At 40.5% G+C, this 19,188-nt stretch overlaps 1 protein-coding gene across 1 annotated transcript in view; it reads right to left on the bottom strand.

The window, feature by feature from the left end:
• The window catches only part of ush2a (Usher syndrome 2A (autosomal recessive, mild)), a gene marked incomplete at its 3' end in the record, with an annotated part of 192,630 nt that overhangs the window by 32,443 nt on the left and 140,999 nt on the right, over positions 1 to 19,188 (bottom strand). The window contains exons 66-69 of the mRNA XM_079292633.1: positions 12,036 to 12,234; positions 4,838 to 4,945; positions 3,006 to 3,189; positions 44 to 201 (exon numbers count right to left, since the gene is read on the bottom strand). Of these exons, the coding sequence (XP_079148759.1) occupies positions 44 to 201; positions 3,006 to 3,189; positions 4,838 to 4,945; positions 12,036 to 12,234 (649 nt within the window). The remainder of the gene's footprint in view (positions 1 to 43; positions 202 to 3,005; positions 3,190 to 4,837; positions 4,946 to 12,035; positions 12,235 to 19,188) is intronic.

Raw genomic sequence — 19,188 nt, 5'->3', positions numbered from 1 at the left:
TTCACTAAAAATGATTTCCATCCATCAGTCCATTTCCACTCACCAGGAGTGGTCCAGGCAAGAGAGATGGAGTGGGGGCCCACCACTGTCACATTGTGGGGAGGTTGGATCCCAGTGGGGCACGAGACTGGTGTTTGAATAACATATTTGTCACTCACACCGGTCCCACCTCCTGTGCTGGCCTCCAGCTCATACACATACCTGAGGAGATGGCGAGGTAAAGAGGAAGCAGATAGCAGATGAGGGTCACAGAGAAATGAGGGATCAAGGGAGAAGGAAGGAATATGCAAAAAGGCAATGTTAACGGGGCAGTTTCACACAAAACATACTTCACTTAACACACCACATTAACTGATTTATTTTAATTTATTCCAGCCAGCAACATGAAGCAGGACAGCATCAGGTCTAAATGTTAAAAAGGCCCTCAAACTGGAAGCATTGCAGACCAGGGTTTATGCTGTTTTTAGGGTGTATTGTCACACTGTGAAGAGTTAATTATGGCAGCAAAAAATGTTGTTTCTCATAAGCAGCAAATCAGTTCAAACCTACCAGAAGCATGTGTGATGTATTCTACATTGTTTGGTTCGTTCTTCTATGATTTGGGAATTTGCATATACTCAACAATGCCGTGCGTATTGTGCTGGAGACAAAATGTAGAATAACAACTAACTCAGCTGCGCATTCTACTTTCAGGGAAGGTCAGTCCAGCTGTGCAAACACAGTGGTTTCATTGACGAGGAAATCTGTTTATTTTTCTCGCAGTTATTATGTATTTAAAAGCGTCTGAGGTTCATCAGCGTTGTTGAATATTATTGCAACAGGATCGTTGGGATTGGTACATGAAAAACTGAAAATTGTATGTGATATATGTATTTATGAAACAGTGATGTACTAGAGCAGAGTCCCCAGCCTGGCATTAGCACAGGGGGGAATATATTCGGTCACTTTTAGAATTAAGTCTAAGTATTGAAAAAACATTGATGAAGAACAACTCGGTAGTACTTGCCTGAGAACATGGATCACCATTTTCTTTTTTTTTCCTCACTGGCCTTTTAGGACTTTTGTACTTTCAATTTGTGATTAATTGATCAATTAAAACGACAACTGGAAAGACTCACAGAAATCATGGCTTCTTGCAAGCGAACACCGCAAATAGAAGTCTGTGTGTGTAAAATCATACGGTGACTGCACTTGAGGTGCATCTCTCTCTCTCTCTCTCTCTCTCTCTCTCTCTCTCTCTCTCTCTCTCTCTCTCTCTCTCTCTCTCTCTCTCTCTCTCTCTCTCTCTCTCTCTCTCTCTCTCTCTCTCTCTCTCTCTCTCTCTCTCTCTCTCTCTCTCTCTCTCTCTCTCTCACCATTCTTTACCTCTCTCGCCCATGACATCATAAGATATATTTCCCTTTTAAGAGCGTGTGGCTGGCTGGTGCTAAAGCCTACATTAGCTGTCTGAGTGGGCCACCATTTAACATTAAAAGCCTTTAATTTGCTATAAAGTCCAGTACACATGCATTAACAGGCGGTGGCGTTGGGTTATTGTTCCTGTGCAGAGCGTTTTAAACAGGAGGCCATTAGCACCTCTGCAGTGAGTTAGAACGCAGTCAGGTAAAGGTATTAAAACTACTCATATGTTACTTTCATAGACACACACACACACACACACACACACACACACAGAAAAACATGAATAAATACACCTCACTGAGACATACCAGCTGTGGAGAGGAGAGACAGAAAGAGACAGAAATCCTGAGAGGAAGAGAGCGGAGCAGAGTGTGATGGAGAGGGAGACTTCTATCACGGCATAAGGTTTCAGTGGGAGAATGAATTTAAACACTTCATCACTGGAAGATATTTACTTAAATGTAAACACCGCCTTGGGATATCAAAAATAAAATGGTGTGTGTGTGTGTGGTAGGTAATGGGTGAGAGGGGCATTTGCATCTGTTTGGATGTGTGTGTGTGTGTGTGTGTCCTGCGGGGCCAGCCAGAGGGAATAGGTTAATTCTCTCGTCATCTTAGACACTTCCTGGGCTGCCGAAGCAAAGTGACAGCTAATCAACATTGTCATAAATAATCAATGGCCACTTTGAGCAGTCTCACGCACAGACACATGCGCACACAGACAGGCATTCGTGGGTACACACACACACACACGCGCCCGGCAAAAACACACACAAGACTGTCTGGATAATGGGGCCGGTGCTCCCTGTGTAATTCTTGGTGCAGGGCTAAATTGGGAAAAGAAGGGAAGGAGGAGAGGAATGAGGTAAGAGGGAAAGGATGGGAGGGTGAGAGGAAAGAAAAGTGAATAGGAAGCGAGACAAGTGATGAGAAGCGAAGGGTCGAGACGGGAATGCCTTCTGGCAGACTATCTGGAATTAGGGAAAATGAAACGTCACACACACATACAGTCCTATCTTCTTCTTCCTTCCTTTCTCTTTCAGACACACAGAGAGAGGAGGTTGGAGTACTGCAGGGTGTTATCCCAAGTATTCTATTTGGAGAAAGGAGAAATGGTCTCTGGAGAGAGAAGGCCAAGGAGAGAAAGGGGGAGACAGGATAGAGGGAAAGGGGGGCATCATTTTACACTCTCATAATTAAAACAGAAAATCCATCTTCGAAAAAAGACACGGATTAATAAAGGTTAAATGAAAATAAACAGATAAATAAAATCTCCGCTCCACTGCTGTCTGTAAGCAAAAGCCAAATCTGATTTGTGTTTTAATGTGTGTGCGTGCGGTAATGTTTGCATCTGTCATGGGCATGTCAAATATTTGCTCATTAAATGACACAAACAGACATATACAGAGTGCAGTCCTGAGAGAGACGTGGTAAAAGAGAAAACATGACCCCAATATAAACACATACACTCAAATGGGAAAATATTGGAATTAAAGGGATGATTAATTATGAAGCTACAAGTGAAGTGTGTTTATGCATGTCTGACTGCATGTGTGCACACTCAAATACGTTTACATTCATGTGTGCGAGTGATCGCTCTCTACCTGCGGTTTGGCAGGAGTCCAGTGTCAGTATAATTCTGGTCACGGTGGTCTCCGGTAAAAACAGTGTGACTGCCTCTGTTCAGTCTGTACTGGGAGATGTGTCCATTGGGCTGGAATGGCTGATCCCAGTACAGCTCCACCGCGGATGTGTTTATTATCAGATGTCTGGGGCTTGACCATACACCTGAGAAGCAAAGAGGGAGAGAAGACGTGGAAGTGAGTGTTTCCCCACATTAAGTGGCACCTATCATTGAAATGTAGTCCTTTTCCTTTATTTCAAACTAATTGAACATAAAGTGCATCACCTCAATGAACTTCGGTTATCAAAATGAACAACAGCAAATGGAAAAGCTTGTTTTTAATTCACAGAGGACAGGTTGAAGCACTGTTTTGTTTATTTGAAACTGAGAATAGTTATGTATATGAGAATACAGATGTTTTGAGGCATGACTGAATCATTACAATGGTGGAGAAGACAGCAAAGTTTTGTCCTGAGATTAACATGAAACAGGAAGAAGAAAAGAACAGCGGTCAGGCAGACGTAATGTGGTTCCAACGTGTCATTGAATTATTATTTTAAAATCTGCGTCTAGGAGGAGGGCTTCATTAACATTAAACTCAAATGAAATTTGTTGACTTATATATAAAGGCAAACATGTATCAGATATGTTAATTCTAATCACACAGATGAATGCATTTTAGATTATGTGAAATGATATAGCGGTCATTAAGACACAAGGAAACGTGTGTGTGGGGGGGGGGGGGTGGTGGGGAGGAGGAGCTTAAAAAGAAGAAGTATAATTAATTTATATAAAACAATAAAAAAAAGAGAAGTAGAAAGAAAGACAAAATGTGGATAACAAGGGGTTGATAGGCTGCACAAAAGGAAATAATTAGCTATTTAGATGGAAAGAAATATTGAAACCTTGGAGGAGAGAATAGGCAATATGTTTCAATGGGAGGAGAAACAAGATGTCAAAGAAGACGGAAAAAAAGAAAACAGATGTGGAAGGAAAAGATCAAGGGAGACAAGAGAGGAGAGGTGGTGGAGCGGAAGAGACAAGAGAGAACATGAAAAATTGAGAAGTGCATGAAGAGGATAAAATCCTTCTGATTGAAGTTCTTTAATAAATAAAAATGCATGACAGCATTTTAGCCAGTCTACAAAATGAGGCTTCGTTCCACTGCAGTTAACGATGAGGAAGAAGCGAGAGAGAGAGAGAGAGAGAGAGAGAGAGAGAGAGAGAGAGAGAGAGAGCGAGAGAAAGGTTAAGGGTAGAGCGATGTGGTATAGGGAGACCAAAGAAGGGTGAGTGAGGGGGAGGATTCTCAAAAGGAAAGCAGTGGGAGGAGAAAAGAGAAGTTAGAGGAGCGGAGAGGAAAATGAGAAAAGAAAAACTGAAAGATGAAGTAAGGAGGACTTAGACAAAGGTACATGTTGTAGAAAGTATTCACAAAATGCAAGAGATATTGTTGAATTTCAGTATTTATCAAAATGAAAATATCTTAAAGTTAACATATTGTTCAATTAAAACAAGCCTTAATAATAATCCCATATACATTTACAACAATGTAACAATTTCTTGCCAGTATGTCAAGAAAAGTCAAAAATAAATACACAAATCCTTTGTACATTATTCTGGATCTTACATTTGACAGGTACAAAACATGTTTAAGACCTGTGGAATCACATTCACAACTTCATTTGTACATAAATATCACAACATAAAAGTCAAACAGAGAATTTCCTGAAATTTTCATTGATGGTTTAAAGGTTTAACAGGATCTCCAGGAATTCATTAGTGTGTGTGTGTGTGTGTGTGTGTGTGTACCAGCAGGGGAGGCTTGCATCGTGCGTCCTGTGGAAGTTAAGCTGGCTCCACATCCAACAGCTGTGCAGGCCACCAGCACATAACTATACTCTGTGTACGGCTGCAAACCTGTAGCACACAGACGTGTATACATTTATGATGAATAAAAGATTACAAAAGATGAATATTACACTTAGAAGCACACGAAGGATGGAAAATATACTTTACCAGATTTTTTAAATACATTTTTTTACAATAAACTTCAGATGAGTGTTTCAAAACTGTATAAGGGGAAAAAGAGGGAAGACAAATGACAAAATGAAAACTTGGCAAAAAAAGTAAAAGAGAGGAAAGCTTTCTCAGCCCGTATCACAAGCTCTCTTCCGAGCCGTTTTCTCTCTCCCGCTCTATCCATTTCACTCTCCCTCCCTCTGTTCTTTCCACACTCTCTCAACGGATGGATCCATATCTGTCGGTGTTAAATTATGCATGCCATAACTCAATAATGAAACAACGTAAAGATGGGCAGCCGCGGAACTGACATGGGATAGGACCGGTCCAACGCTGTAATGTCATCAGCTTTTGATCTATGATAATTATGATACCTCGGTATGCGTTTAGGCTACAGCGTCCAGACATGATTTATTTATAGGCACCCGCTATGCAGTCTAAAAGAAATCACATAGCGGTCCTTTAACTGCAACCACAGAAAATCTGTTTTTGGTGTTATATTGAACCTTTTATTGGATGATTTAAATACTGGAAGTTGCTAAAATATTCCACATGAACCTAAACAAAGTTATCCTTGAGTTGAAAGCACTTTCTGGTGATTGAAAACCTTTGTCTCCTTGAGATATATTTTCTGCCCGGTTCTTGATATACGGCGGATGTATGGGGATTAATGGATGGATGCAAATCCTTAATGTTGTCATGGGGGTTGACGGGATGTTTTATGGTCATTCACTTAGCTGACAGCATACAACAGCTTACAAATCACATTGAAGGAGAAATGAAAGAACTAAAACGACTCTATTTCAAAAGGATGAATGCAAAAACATTGCATGATATAGTGTGTTGAATTCTTAATTTAAATCCGCACTATTTTAAGTGAAGTAATACATATTTTACTACATTAATGATTTTTGAAAGCTTACATAGATATGTTTTAATATTGAGGAAAAAGTCATGTGTACTTTTATGTTTTATAATAACATATAATAATCCGGTTTAACAGAGAGACTTATATTATTTCTAAACATGAAAGTGAAATTTCTGCTATTTAAGGGCTTCTATGTTTAGTATAACAGGGCAAATAAACAGTACGGGACTCTTAACCACGATATGTAAGATATAATTTGATGTCACTGATATTACATATCAGTTATCATGCCACTAATATAGTAAAACAAAAAAATCTCCATTTCACTGTGTGTAAACTAAGTATATATATTTATTTGAATAAAAGTCCCCTAATAAATGATCTATTGATACTTCCAGCTGAGTATATTTGGTCGCCGACAGCCAGAGAGGGACACCCTACTGTGTGTCTCAGCTGCTATACGCATATCGGTATCCATCCTGTGTTGACAACATACGGCAGAGAACATGTACACGTACACACACACACACACACACGCGCACACACGCACACACAATCTAGCGCACAGCGGAGTGCTTCACCACGGTTTCCTCACGTCTCTTTCTACTGCTTAGCCTGCTTAACATGCCTCGCAGCCTGCCACGCTTAACACAACCTCTGATCAATGTGTGTGCGTGTGTGCAAATGTTCTCACATTGTTGGCCTGTGTTTGGGTTAAATAAAGGAAATCTGCCAGCCATACAAAAGTACTAGGGTTGAAGCGTAAGGCTCTGTTACACTATTTAACTGTGCAACTAAGCGTGTTTATATGCGTGTGTGCATTCCAGCATAGTAAATGATATCTACACGGCAAGTGATGTCATTTGTTGCAACACTGAATAAAGCAGTAACCCTGCACTGCATTTTCTTACACACGGACAGATAGAATGACACTACGGGAGTCAGAACGGGGCCGAAAATTTGACAGACAACTGCATTGTACTGCATTGTAATATACCACACAGAACCCAAGTAGACAACTTTACGGGGCAAGGAGGACGTGTGACAGTGGCTTCACAGGTGGTGAGAATCAGAATTAGAACAGTACGTTGAATCTGTGTGCATAAACATAATATTAAAAATGCTTTAAAGTGTTGCCCATGCCTATTAATGACTACATGATTCAGGTCAGGAAGCAAAGAGCATGCCTGTAAAAGTAGATGTATTCGTTCTGCCCTCTATGAAATGAGCGAACAGTCAGAAACTAAAAGAACTACAAGACCAAAAAAACTAAGATCCTCTCATTCTCCAACCGCTCTGTCTCATGATACTTCAAATACAAAACCAAAACAAACAATCATACTACTCATTCAATGTGCATGTGCAGATGGATGCAAACGCACACAAACACCTTTGATGTTTCTTGGTGCGTTTAAAATGACCTTTGACAGTCAGCCTGAAGAGGGCAGTGTTGGTCTGCTGAAGAAATTACACCATGACTACCAGTGTGTGTGTGTGTGTGTGTGTGTGTGTGTGTGTGTGTAACAGAAAGAGAGATGTGCGTGTGTGTATGTGTTTACCTGCACTGTATGTGCGCCTACCAGTGCATACACACATGTGCTTATGTGCTTGATTATGGAAAAGACAGAGGAAGCTTCAATCATTTTTACAGTGATCACCGGGAAGTGAAAAACGGGTTGAGGGCGTTTTGATGTGAGCAGCCAGTGACTCACGAACTCAGAGTGAGACAAGGCGGTAACTGTCGTAGTGAGAGCTGGACACAGTGGAGATAGGTCTGTGTGTGTGTGTGTGTTTGTGAATGACAGAGAGAGACACAAAGAGTGACTTTGGCAGTAAGACAGAGTAAAGAGTTGAAGCTTACATTCAATTAAAAAATTAAAAGAGAGAAAGACTGCTTGTGAGAAAGAGAACAAGGATCGTGAGACTGTTGTTGTGGAAGTGTGTGTGTGTGTGTGTGTTGCAGTAAAAGTAACTGATTTAAAACTGCTTTTTATTGACAGGTTGCCGTTCCCTGTTTACATGAAAGAATATGATAGGATGATTGGCACAGGCCGCAATATGGGCCTGTGCTGATGGGGGGGGGGGGGGGGGGGGGGAAGAGAGGGGGAAGAGAGAGAGAGAGAGATGGTGAATTGAAAGAGAAGATGGAAAGAAGGTGCAAAAACCAGGTCGGAAAATATGAGGAGAAAGAAATGTGAGATGTGACAGCTGAGAAAGACACGAAAGGCTGAATTGGAAAATAGAAAGAAAGTAACAAATAGTATGAAAAACTAAATCTGCTTTATTTGCATGACAAATGGAAAGAACAGATGCATCAAGAACAAGCAAAAAAAACAACAAAAAAGGAGAGAGATAGAGAGAGAGAGAGAGAGAGAGAGAGAGAGCGAGAGGGGGGGGGAGGAGGAGAGGAGAGCTTTGATAACACCTCTCCTAAATAATTAAGAGTTTGACTTCCTGTCTAAGGCTCCCTAATGCAGCGATCGTCTGGGATGGAACAATGAGATCAGGTTCACACACACACACACCCACCCACACACACACACATACACACACACACACATACATACAGAGACTCACGCACACACACACACACACACAGAGATCCCCTAAGCCAGCAAACCTATACATGGAGGTGAAACTTATAATACAGTAAATGTACGCAAAATATGCACAACGTTCATAAACACCAGTGCATGTGCACAACTGGACAAACACACATACAGACTTGACTTGCACACACACAAGTTGAGAGATAAAAATATGTCTCCTGGGAAAACTCAAATTTCTTTTGTCATACTAACATCTTTTAATTGTGTTGCAAAGGTCTTACTTCGCTCGCTTACTGTTGTGTTAATATAGAAAATCCTACATTTTTTAACTGAAAAGAAAAACAGTAATTCATGAATGTATCACTCCCATTCCCAGTTTTTAACCAATACATAGAGCTGCATATATATATATTAACTTAGCTTGAAGTAAATATTGACTGTGTTAACACTCACTCAAGACGAACATCTATCTCAGAAAACATCACTCTTTCTGCCGTCCCATTGAGTCCCACCAAGGTAGAAGCACAAGTCATGAAGTTAAAGGGTGTGTTTGTTAACTAGTTAGATGAAAGACTCATTCCACATGTTGTTACGTTGACACTTCTCATGAAAGACGGATTCAGGATTTATACGTCTTCGGTGAACCTTTTCCCATGCCTACATTCCTGTACCTACAGCACGGACCAATCAGAGCAAGGGGGAAATGCATTAATAAATAAAAGAACATACTCTATTCCCTGCTGTTCTGAATTAATAATGAGCCTACAAACGACCAATTAAACACATGATTAATGCCATAATCTATATAATTGCAGGCAATAATTCATTGTGCGCTAATGATAGCAATACTTAATATCGATTCACATGGGGTGTCTTTGTACAGTTGTGCTTAATTCTTTCTATGAAGTGTCCCCTTTCAGAACTGCTGAAAATGCGATTAATAAGAGTCTATTTCTTGCTTTTCCGAAGGCAAAAACATTGATAAACAGGAAACAGTAGAAGCCAAACATTTGTTTTTCCAATTTTAGTTTCTGGCATCATAGAGGCAGCTGCTTACTTTTAATTCAAATCATGGAAACCAGTTACAAGCAACACTATTTGAAACATTAACATTGATTACAGCGCTTGTAGAAGCTCCTCTTCCTGACTAAATACCGTTCATAACAGCCTGTGTTAGAGAGGAGGTTTTTGTGCCATTGCTTTTGAGATGTAAAACTGTTTTTTTTCTGGAGTGAAGCAAACAACAAATGTCTAAAAGATCATTTTTGTTGTTGTTGAAAATTTGTAATTGTTGTACATTGCACTGCATTTTTTATATCTTTATCATGTGTTTCTATTGCTTCATAATATAAAACAATAGTACTAGTTTTATTAGGATTGTCATTACAACAGGTAATCTATATGAACTGTTCTTAATAAATGAATGCCTCAGGGACCAAAGTGATATTGATAGAAAATACTCCATCAGATATTTATCAGATCAAATAAGTTACAACACTTCAAGAGTGATTCAATTTAAAATCGACATTTCTGTAGCTAAAAAAAAAAAGAACATTTCTCCAGTTGCTGTGGTTTGAGCGAGGGAGCGAGCTCTTTGAGCGTCTGTCAGCGGTGAGAATCGTCGGAGAGGTGCGGCGAGGATGAATGATGGCGTATTAAACATTAAGGATGAGGGAGTAGCACAGCAATTATTTCTGTTCATATTTCACTGAAAACACTTAGATACATGAATCCATCTTTTCATCTGTCCCACTCCTTCACTCCGTTTCAAAAGGGGTCGTTCTGTGCACCTTTCACTCCCTGGCTCAACCGCTACCTCTCTGTTTGACTTTTTACGGGATTGTTTTTGTTCAACCTGTAGGTGCCCATGTTGGTATGAAACTGCATCAAGAGCTATGATTCAACAGCAGTTTATCATTACAAAACCAGCACATACACACACAGTATGAAGATGAACACTTCAGTCTGTATTTTCACTGCATGTGCACGTCTGCATGGAAATGAGCGTGAAACAAACTCAATTATTTTGACGTAAAACACAATATCACTAATGGTCAGTTCATGTTGAAAGTGAGTTTAATATTATTCATGTATATTTATTCGATTGAATCAAACTGAATTAGGAAAAAGAGCAGATAAGAAGGTGAATAAAAAACAAAGCCTTTAATAACTTATATATAGTAGGGTTGTTCTGAGCTGATATGCAGAACTGGTTTGGGATCAATCTGGCAATAAAATGTTTTTAGACTTTTGTTATTGTAAAACACAGCATTGCAATTCATTAAGACACAGGAACCTATTACTAATGAATCGATGTGTTGTTAGAAAGACAGTTGCAATGTGGAGAGACAAGAGCGGGTGAAAGAGAGAGAGGGGGAGAGAGAGAGGGGGAGAGAGAGAGAGAGAGAGAGAGAGAGAAAGATAAAGAGGGAGAGAGGAACTCCCCCAGTAGTGGTTTTGGCTGAATACGCAGGGTTTTCCAGTGTCTCACTGGGGAACAGGGGAATTTCACACACGCATGCTGGTTGCTTACACTGGCACATGGGGCTGGTACAGTATTACAGCACATTACCATCTCTATTTGGCATTGTTTGCTTTGCCTCATGCCTACACATACAAACACACATGCTTGTGCGCACACAACTCCTGACCATACAAGCCAACCACAAGCACCATGGGAATAGTCTATTGGCTACTGGCAAAGCCGATGCCTGGTCTGAGTCCAAGACAGAGCAGAGAGCAGCGCTGTGAAGGGGAAATGCCACTGAAATTCAGTCACTCGACTCTTACGTGTGAACATTTAATATGTCAAAATTAAATCAGCTTCTAAACACTTTAAATGTTTAAATTTGAAGTTAGTTTGATTATTTAAATTCCAGAGGTGAGTAAGCATATCTTATGGTTATATTACACATTTGCTTTGCAATGCGTCAGTTGTTTGTGTCTGCCTGTGTAGGTGTGTGTGTGTAGTGACTGATGACAGCAGACCAGCAACACGCAGGGTTGATAAAACCCACAAATCAGACAGTCCTGACACCATGTTTGTGTGCATATCTACAATATTAAAACAAGCCAACACTTACACACTGTATTTTCAGTGTTTTGTAAGAGCACTGTGTCTCAACAACGTTTGTTGTGCTGTTTTGTACTGATTTTTGAGTTTTTGTTTTGTGTGTTTTATGTGAGCCTGAGCTTGTGTGCCCAACTACTATGTTTGAGTGTGCTTATCCGCTTGTTGTGTGTGTTCATGTGACTGTGTTTGTGCCTGTGTAAGGGACTGGGCCAGATAGAGTGTGGTGGGAATCAGGTGTAAATTCAGTCCTTAGATGGCTTCCAGAAACCAGCATACATATTTACATGACAAAGAAGAAAAAAGAAGAAGGGGAGGAGAGAAGGAGGGGAGGAGGAGGAGAGAGAGATGACAAAGGCAAGGAGTGCAGTGAAGAATATCTGGAGTTTGAGGTCAGGCGGTAAGAAAACAGGAGACAGGAGAGAGGGTGAGAAAGTAAAATGAGAGAGTGTTGAGGAACAGAGGAAAAGTAAAGGAAAAGTGAGGCACCGAGAATCTTACCGGTCACAGTGTAATTTCTGGGCCGATCGATGTGTGTAAACACGGTTCCTACACCAGTCTGGTTCAGGTAGTACTGTTGTATGTTTCCATTGGGACGAGTCGGTTCAGGCCAGCTCACATGGAGGGAGAAAGGGCTTACAGCTGTTACCACTGGAGGCTGCACGCCCTCTGGGACTCCCTGGACTGTCACTGCCACCACCTAAACACACACATGGGCATTTACACAACAATATATAACTATAAAACACAACAGATTTCTGATATTTTTCAGAACGTAAAAGGTGTGGATAACAGATGGACTTCTGCTGTGACCATTTATTAATGTAATTAACACGATCCCTACGCAATAAAAAACTGCATCCACATTCAGGGCTTCTCTTTGTAAGGTAGTAAAAACCTTGTTGACGACATCAAAAGACATTTGCTGGTGATTTAATTTATTTCCCAAAAAATAAAACAGAGGGGTAAAATTTGGACAGCAACACATTTTTATGTTTTAACCAGCTGCCAAATACACAAAACAGGGAACAAATGAAACCAAAACACAAACTATCACCCACCTGCATGATGGAGAAAAACACATGCCATACTGTATATAGCACCATAAGGAGCTGTTGTATTTGTTGAACACAGTGAATATACTTCTATCATATTCTAACATGTATGACAATCTGCAGACTATAGAAGACATACACAATGGTATATTTTACTCATAGAACCCATTGACCTAGAGGGAGGAACCCTGTAAATAGCATTAATATGTGTAAAAACTGTACTATATATGTATGTATTAGCAATTTAACCTAGAGCAGTGAACCAGTGTGAGAATACTGGAGACTAGTAGCAACTACTAGTAGCAACTACCAGCAACTTGCAATGCAAAAAACATAAATAAATAAATCACTGATTTATATGATATTGTTATGAGTGAGCTTTTTATTGTAAATTGTTTGTGTAGTATCTGTGGGCCCCTGTGAATGCTGGGTGAATGTGGAGACCACAGAATCACAGGGCAATCTGCTGCTAATGGCAACAGGGATATCCTGCCTTAATAGACTGTCACTAGCACTTCCCCCAACTGTCCAACACAGTGCTATGCAATTAGAAGACTGCTACTACAACTAAGGAGACACACGCATGTGCACACATATAAACACACACACTCAGGTACATGCAGGTATGCATGCAAATACAAAGAGGGGGAAGAGAGGAAACAGAAAAAGAGGGGGAGAAGAAGATAAGGAAGATGCAGAGAAAGAGTTGTATCAGTATCACTGTATCACTGTGCGGTTAACTCAGATGTCTGTCAAGATTTAAGCCAAATGTAAAGAAAATAAAACCAACTATTATATTTTAGTGTACCCTAAACGCCGTAAACTTAACATAAAGTGGACTTAACTTTGCTTTGATGGAGAACTTAACTCTGACCTACGTGAATTAGTATCCAGAGTTGAGCAGCCCATTGATTCAGAGACATTACATATGAATGTGGGAGCCAATGAGACAGAAGTGAGTAATCCAGGTTCCCTTTGAGGTGCAACTAACTCACTAGTGTTAGTACCTCGCTCTATATAAACCTTTTTGATTTGTGCATCTTATAGTTTATTGAGAAGGTAGATTTGTAAACATGGCATAGAATCATTAAATAGATTAGAGATGCTTACATTTTACACGCATGTGATAAAAAGCTGCATGCATACATGCAAGCATGCGTCACAAGGATACTCTTCAGTCAACCCTTCTTTCTGTATACAAAGGAATGGAAACTTGGAGGGTCACAGAAAAATGGGTTTGTGAGAGAGAAGGGGGAATATATTGGACACCAGAACAGGTGTTGTAAAAGAGAAACGTGCTGCTTGGACAGTGGAAAGGAGTGAGGATGAGAGAGGTTAAGAGACGAGAGAGACTACAGTTAGGAGAAACCGAAAAGTGCGGCGTTTGGATCAGCAGGATGACAGAAAACAAATAGCAGCGAGAACAGGACAAAAGGATTCGAAGACAGAGGAGGACCAATCGCTCTTCCCCTCTCTCTAAGTGACCAACCGTATTAGATCAGCACCTTCTGTTGTCACAGCAGGTGTGCGTTTGTGTGTGCCTGTGTTTGTTTGCCAGTGCCTGTGTGTGTGTGTGTGTGTGAGAGAGGGCTGATGCCAGGTAATTGCAGTGGTGTATTAGGTTAGCCCAAGTTATCCCATAATTGGGACTGTTTGGCCAATTTTCACTGGTGTACAAACTAATCCAACTCACTCGCTTTCCACCCTCTGCTGGGAGTGCGTGTGCTTGTTTGTGTGACTGTGTGTAAGTCTGTGTGCGTGTGTGTGTGTGAGAGAGGCAGCTAGACAGAGAAAGCGAGGAGGACAGAGATTGAGTTTGTGGTGGAACTGCGTATGGCTTTCGGGTTTGTGCATGTTCTTCTGGTCATGTAGTTTTCAGCTAAACGGAAACAAATTCCCAGCAGGACGACCAAGGAGCCTGCATCCATAGACAAATGCTTTTGCGACGAGAGGTCAAGTTGGTGCATGATGTTTTATTCCAATATATTCATGTGATATATTAAGTGTACAGTTCAGGCTTATATACTAACACCAACATCTCCAGAGAGCAAAACGTTTGTGGGGAGAAGGTATGATTCAATGTCAGTGTCAGAGCTTTACAGTGTCAGTCTGCCTGCTTCAAATACAACTATTAAAAGGTGCAATGTGTAATGCCTCGCCACCAGCTCCGAAGAGATAAGAGCTGCATTTCATCTCTACTACTGGGTCCATACATTCTAAATATACAGTTATCAGTTACATTAAAAAAAGCAAACTACAAACTAATAGGCAAGAAAATGCAAAATTCAACCAATCTACAGTAGAGCCCAGAAACTGTAGTTCAGCAGGCACAAACCCCGGCTACGGGAGGCACATTGGGCTGGTGGAGCAATAGGTCTAGCCTGTGCAACTGCAGCAACAGAAGGTTTGCTGGTCCAGCAGTCCCCCAGGATCAGACAGGAGGCATCATTTCACAAAGTAGCCGAAATGAGCAAAAGAACCAGATCTTAAGGTATTTTTCTCCACAAACTACAGTTAGATGTTGAGTGAATACAGAAAATGTCTTTTAACGCAACTTCAAAATAAACGTACAAGTTCATTAGCGCAGCGTTTCTCTGGTTCAACCACATTACCTGAGCTCCACTCTTTGCATGCGACTGGCTGCTCAGGCTAGAAAGAGTTACCACATGACGATGACCATGAACACAGACGACTGGCTTTACTTACAAGTGGCAGCTTACTCATGATGAGTATATCCACTGATATCCACTGACACGTTGCAGGTATTGGAGCCAATCAAGGGATATTTTATTAAGATAGAAAGAAATCCAATACTATTCACAAATCGGCATATGCTTTCACTGTAATACATTATCAACAACTGAAAAATGAATGCCTCAATGAATAACTATGTAATAATAATCACTATGTAGATATTGACTCTTCAGCTCACTGATCTTTCACCACTCCTTCCTTTACCACTGTCATATATCCATCCATTCCCATTTCATCCATGTCATCCCCAACAATCATTTATTGTATACATTAATATATCCATCATACATTTTTCTGTTAACCCCTCACAACCCATTCAATCAACTCTACCTCCATCCCCTCTTGTCCACCCACCCTCCAGTGACACATCTACAGACTTTGTTTTCACGTAAGAATATGCTCATCAAAATTATGTTAAATTAGTTAAAAAAAAAAAAAGAAGAGCCAGAAAGACAGTTTTTAACGTGAGCTTTCATCACCCCTAAGCCGGAGAAATGAATTGTTGTGGTGATATCAGCTCTGCTACAGCCAGAGAGATAGTAGGGGGAGTTCTGTGTGAAGCTATTATGGACGCTATCACAAACATCAGGGAGCCTCAGCAAATCCAGAGCCTCGCACACAGGGAGAGAGGCAAGGCAAGGCAAGTTTATTTGTATAGCACATTTCAACAACAAGGTAATTCAAAGTGCTTCACATGAAACCATTAAAAGCATAAAGGCAAAAGAAAAGGAGATTTAAAAACAATTAAAGAAACAGTGTAAGAAATAAAATTCAGTAGTAAAAAGTAAAGGAGATTTAAAACATACATTGAAACAATAATCGATGTCTCCCTGAGACATTACGCTGCACGCAATCAACCATACACTGCCGCAATTCTGCAATTACTCGCACACAAACCACGTCTGGAAAAGATCTCTGCCGATCTGCGTTTTATAGTGTACGCCTTGCACAAACTCGGTCCCGGAGGAAATGGCGACATATTGTGCAGTCCTTTTAAAACCATTGAAAGCATCAAAACATAAGGCAAAAGAAAAGGAGATTTAACAGCAATTAAGAACAGTGTAAGAAATACAATACAGTAGTAAAATGCAGAAATGCAGGAAATTGATTAATATATTAATTGAATGTGGTTCAATTAAAGGCAGCAGCAAACAGAAAAGTCTTCAATCTTGATTTAAATGAGCCGAGGGTCTCAGCAGACCTGCAGCTTTCTGGGACTTTGTTCCAGATATGTGGAGCAGAAAAACTGAACGCTGCTTCTCTATGTTTAGTTCTGACTCTGGGAACAGAAAGTAGACCGGCCCCAGACGACCTGAGGGGTCGGGATGGTTCATAAGGTAGCAGCAGATCAGAGATGTATTTTGGCCCTAAACCATTCAGTGCTTTGTAAACCAACAGTAGGATTTTAAAGTAAATTCTTTGTTGGACAGGAAGCCAGTGCAAAGACCTCAGAACTGGAGTGATGTGATCCACCCTCCTGGTCTTAGTGAGGACTCGCGCTGCAGCGTTCTGAATCAGCTGCAGCTTTCTGACGGATTTTTTACAGAGACCTGTAAACACACCGTTACAGTAGTCCAGTCTGCTGAAGATAAATGCATGGACAAGTTTTTCCAAATCCTGTTGAGACATAAGTCCTCTAATCCTTGATATATTCTTCAGGTGATAATAGGCTGATTTTGTAATTGTCTTGATATGGCTGTTCAGGTTGAGGTCTGAATCCATAACTACCCCTAGATTTCTGGCTTGGTTTTAACATCAGTGACTGAAGCTGAGCGGTGATTTTCAATTGTTCGTCATTGGTACCAAAAACAATTACTTCTGTTTTATCTTTGTTTAATTGAAGAAAATTCTGGCACATCCAGTTGTTGATTTGTTCAATGCAGTTACCCAGCCCTTGTATGGGATTATAGTCCCCTGGTGACATAGTTATGTAGATTTGTGTGTCGTCTGCATAATTATGATAACACACTTTGTTGCTTTCCATAATCTGAGCTAGTGGAAGCATGTAGATGTTGAACAGAAGAGGCCCCAGTATTGAACCTTGGGGAACACCACATGTCATTTTAGTCAGCTCTGATGTGTAATCAGCTACAGACACAAAGTATTCTCCGCCTTTCAAGTAGGATTCAAACCAGTTAAGTGCTGTGCCAGAGAGTCCCACCCAGATTTTTAGTCTTTCTAGGAGTATGGCATGGTCGACCGTGTCGAATGCAGCACTGAGATCCAGTAACACTAAGACTGAACTTCTGCCATTGTCTATGTTTAAGTGGATGTCGTTGAAGACCTTAACAAAAGCAGTTTCAGTGCTGTGGTGCTGTCGAAAGCCTGACTGGAAAACATCAAAGCAGTTATTTACGGCCAAGAAGTTGGTCAGGTGTTGGAAAACCGCTTTTTCAATTATTTTACTTAAAAATGGGAGGTTTGATATTGGCCGATCATTTTTCATCGTTGCGGAGTCTAAACTAGCTTTCTTTAGGAGTGGTTTAATAACTGCAGTTTTTAGGGCTTGTGGGAAGACACCTGAGTGAAGGGATGTGTTTACAATATGTAAGAGATCAGTGGTCATGCAGTTTGAAATATTTTTGAAAAAGTGTGTTGGTAGAATATCCAAGCAGCAGGAGGATGACTTCAGATGTAGTATAATGTCTTCTAGGCTTCTACGGTCGATTGAATGAAATTGTGTCATGATATTTGAATGGATGTTATTCAGAGATCGGGACAACACATATCCTGTGGTTGATGTGGAGGCACTGACTGCTTGTCTAATTTTCTGAATTTTGTCAGTAAAAAAGGAGGCAAATTGATTGCATGCCCAGGTGGATTGGAGCTCAGCAGCTACCGACACTGGAGGGTTTGTTAGCCTGTCGACGGTAGCAAATAAGGCGCGTGTATTGTTCTTGTTTTTGGTTATGATGTCAGAGAAGAATGACTGCCTTGCATTTCTAAGTTCCAAATTATAATTGCGAAGTCTCTCTTTATAGATGTCACAGTGAACCTGGAGATTAGTTTTTCGCCACCTGCGCTCAGCTTTTTGACACTCTCGTTTCTCCATTTTGACCAGCGTAGCATTTCTCCAAGGAGATCTTTGCTTACCCGAGACAACCTTCACTTTAGTGGGTGCAATGGCATCAATACTATTTTTAACTTTAAAATTGAAGCCATCTACAAGCTCATTGACTGAGAGGCAAGAGAGGGCTGGTGTGGAGGAGAACTTCTGAATAAATAGTTCACTGGTGTTTTCAGAGATGTAACGCTTTGTCACAACCTTGGTTTGGACATTTGTGTGCAAGGAGATTGCACTCTCAAAGAAAACACAGAAATGATCAGAGAGTGCAACATCAGTCACAGCAACCTTGGAAATGTTTACACCTTTGGTGATGATTAGGTCCAGAGTGTACCCCCTGTTGTGGGTGGGTCCTGTCACATGCTGAGTCAGATCATAGTTATCAAGGACACCACATAGTTCTATAGACTCTCTGTCCTGGGGATTATCAACATGGATATTAAAATCACCAACAATAACAACACAGTCAAAATCAATACAGATTACAGACAGCAGTTCAGTAAACTCATCAAAGACGGTTGCACAGTATTTAGGCGGTCTGTAAATGTTTAGGAATAAAGCTTGATTGGAATTCAGAGCCACATATTCAAAAGAACTAAAATGACCAAAGGGCATCTGCTTGCATTGAAGAGAATCATTAAATAAAACAGCAACTCCACCTCCTTTCTTATGCACTCTTGTTTCGCTCATGAAACTGAAGTTGTGAGGTGTTGATTCAATAAGAACAGCTGCACTTTTATCTTGATTTAACCAAGTTTCAGTTAAAAACAAAATGTCCAGT

This window comes from Melanostigma gelatinosum, assembly GCF_949748355.1.
Source record: "Melanostigma gelatinosum genome assembly, chromosome: 2".
In the NCBI taxonomy this organism is placed as follows: Eukaryota; Metazoa; Chordata; class Actinopteri; order Perciformes; family Zoarcidae; genus Melanostigma; species Melanostigma gelatinosum.
The sequence above is the reverse complement of the archived record's forward strand: the minus strand, read 5'-3'. Positions and strand labels throughout refer to the sequence as shown.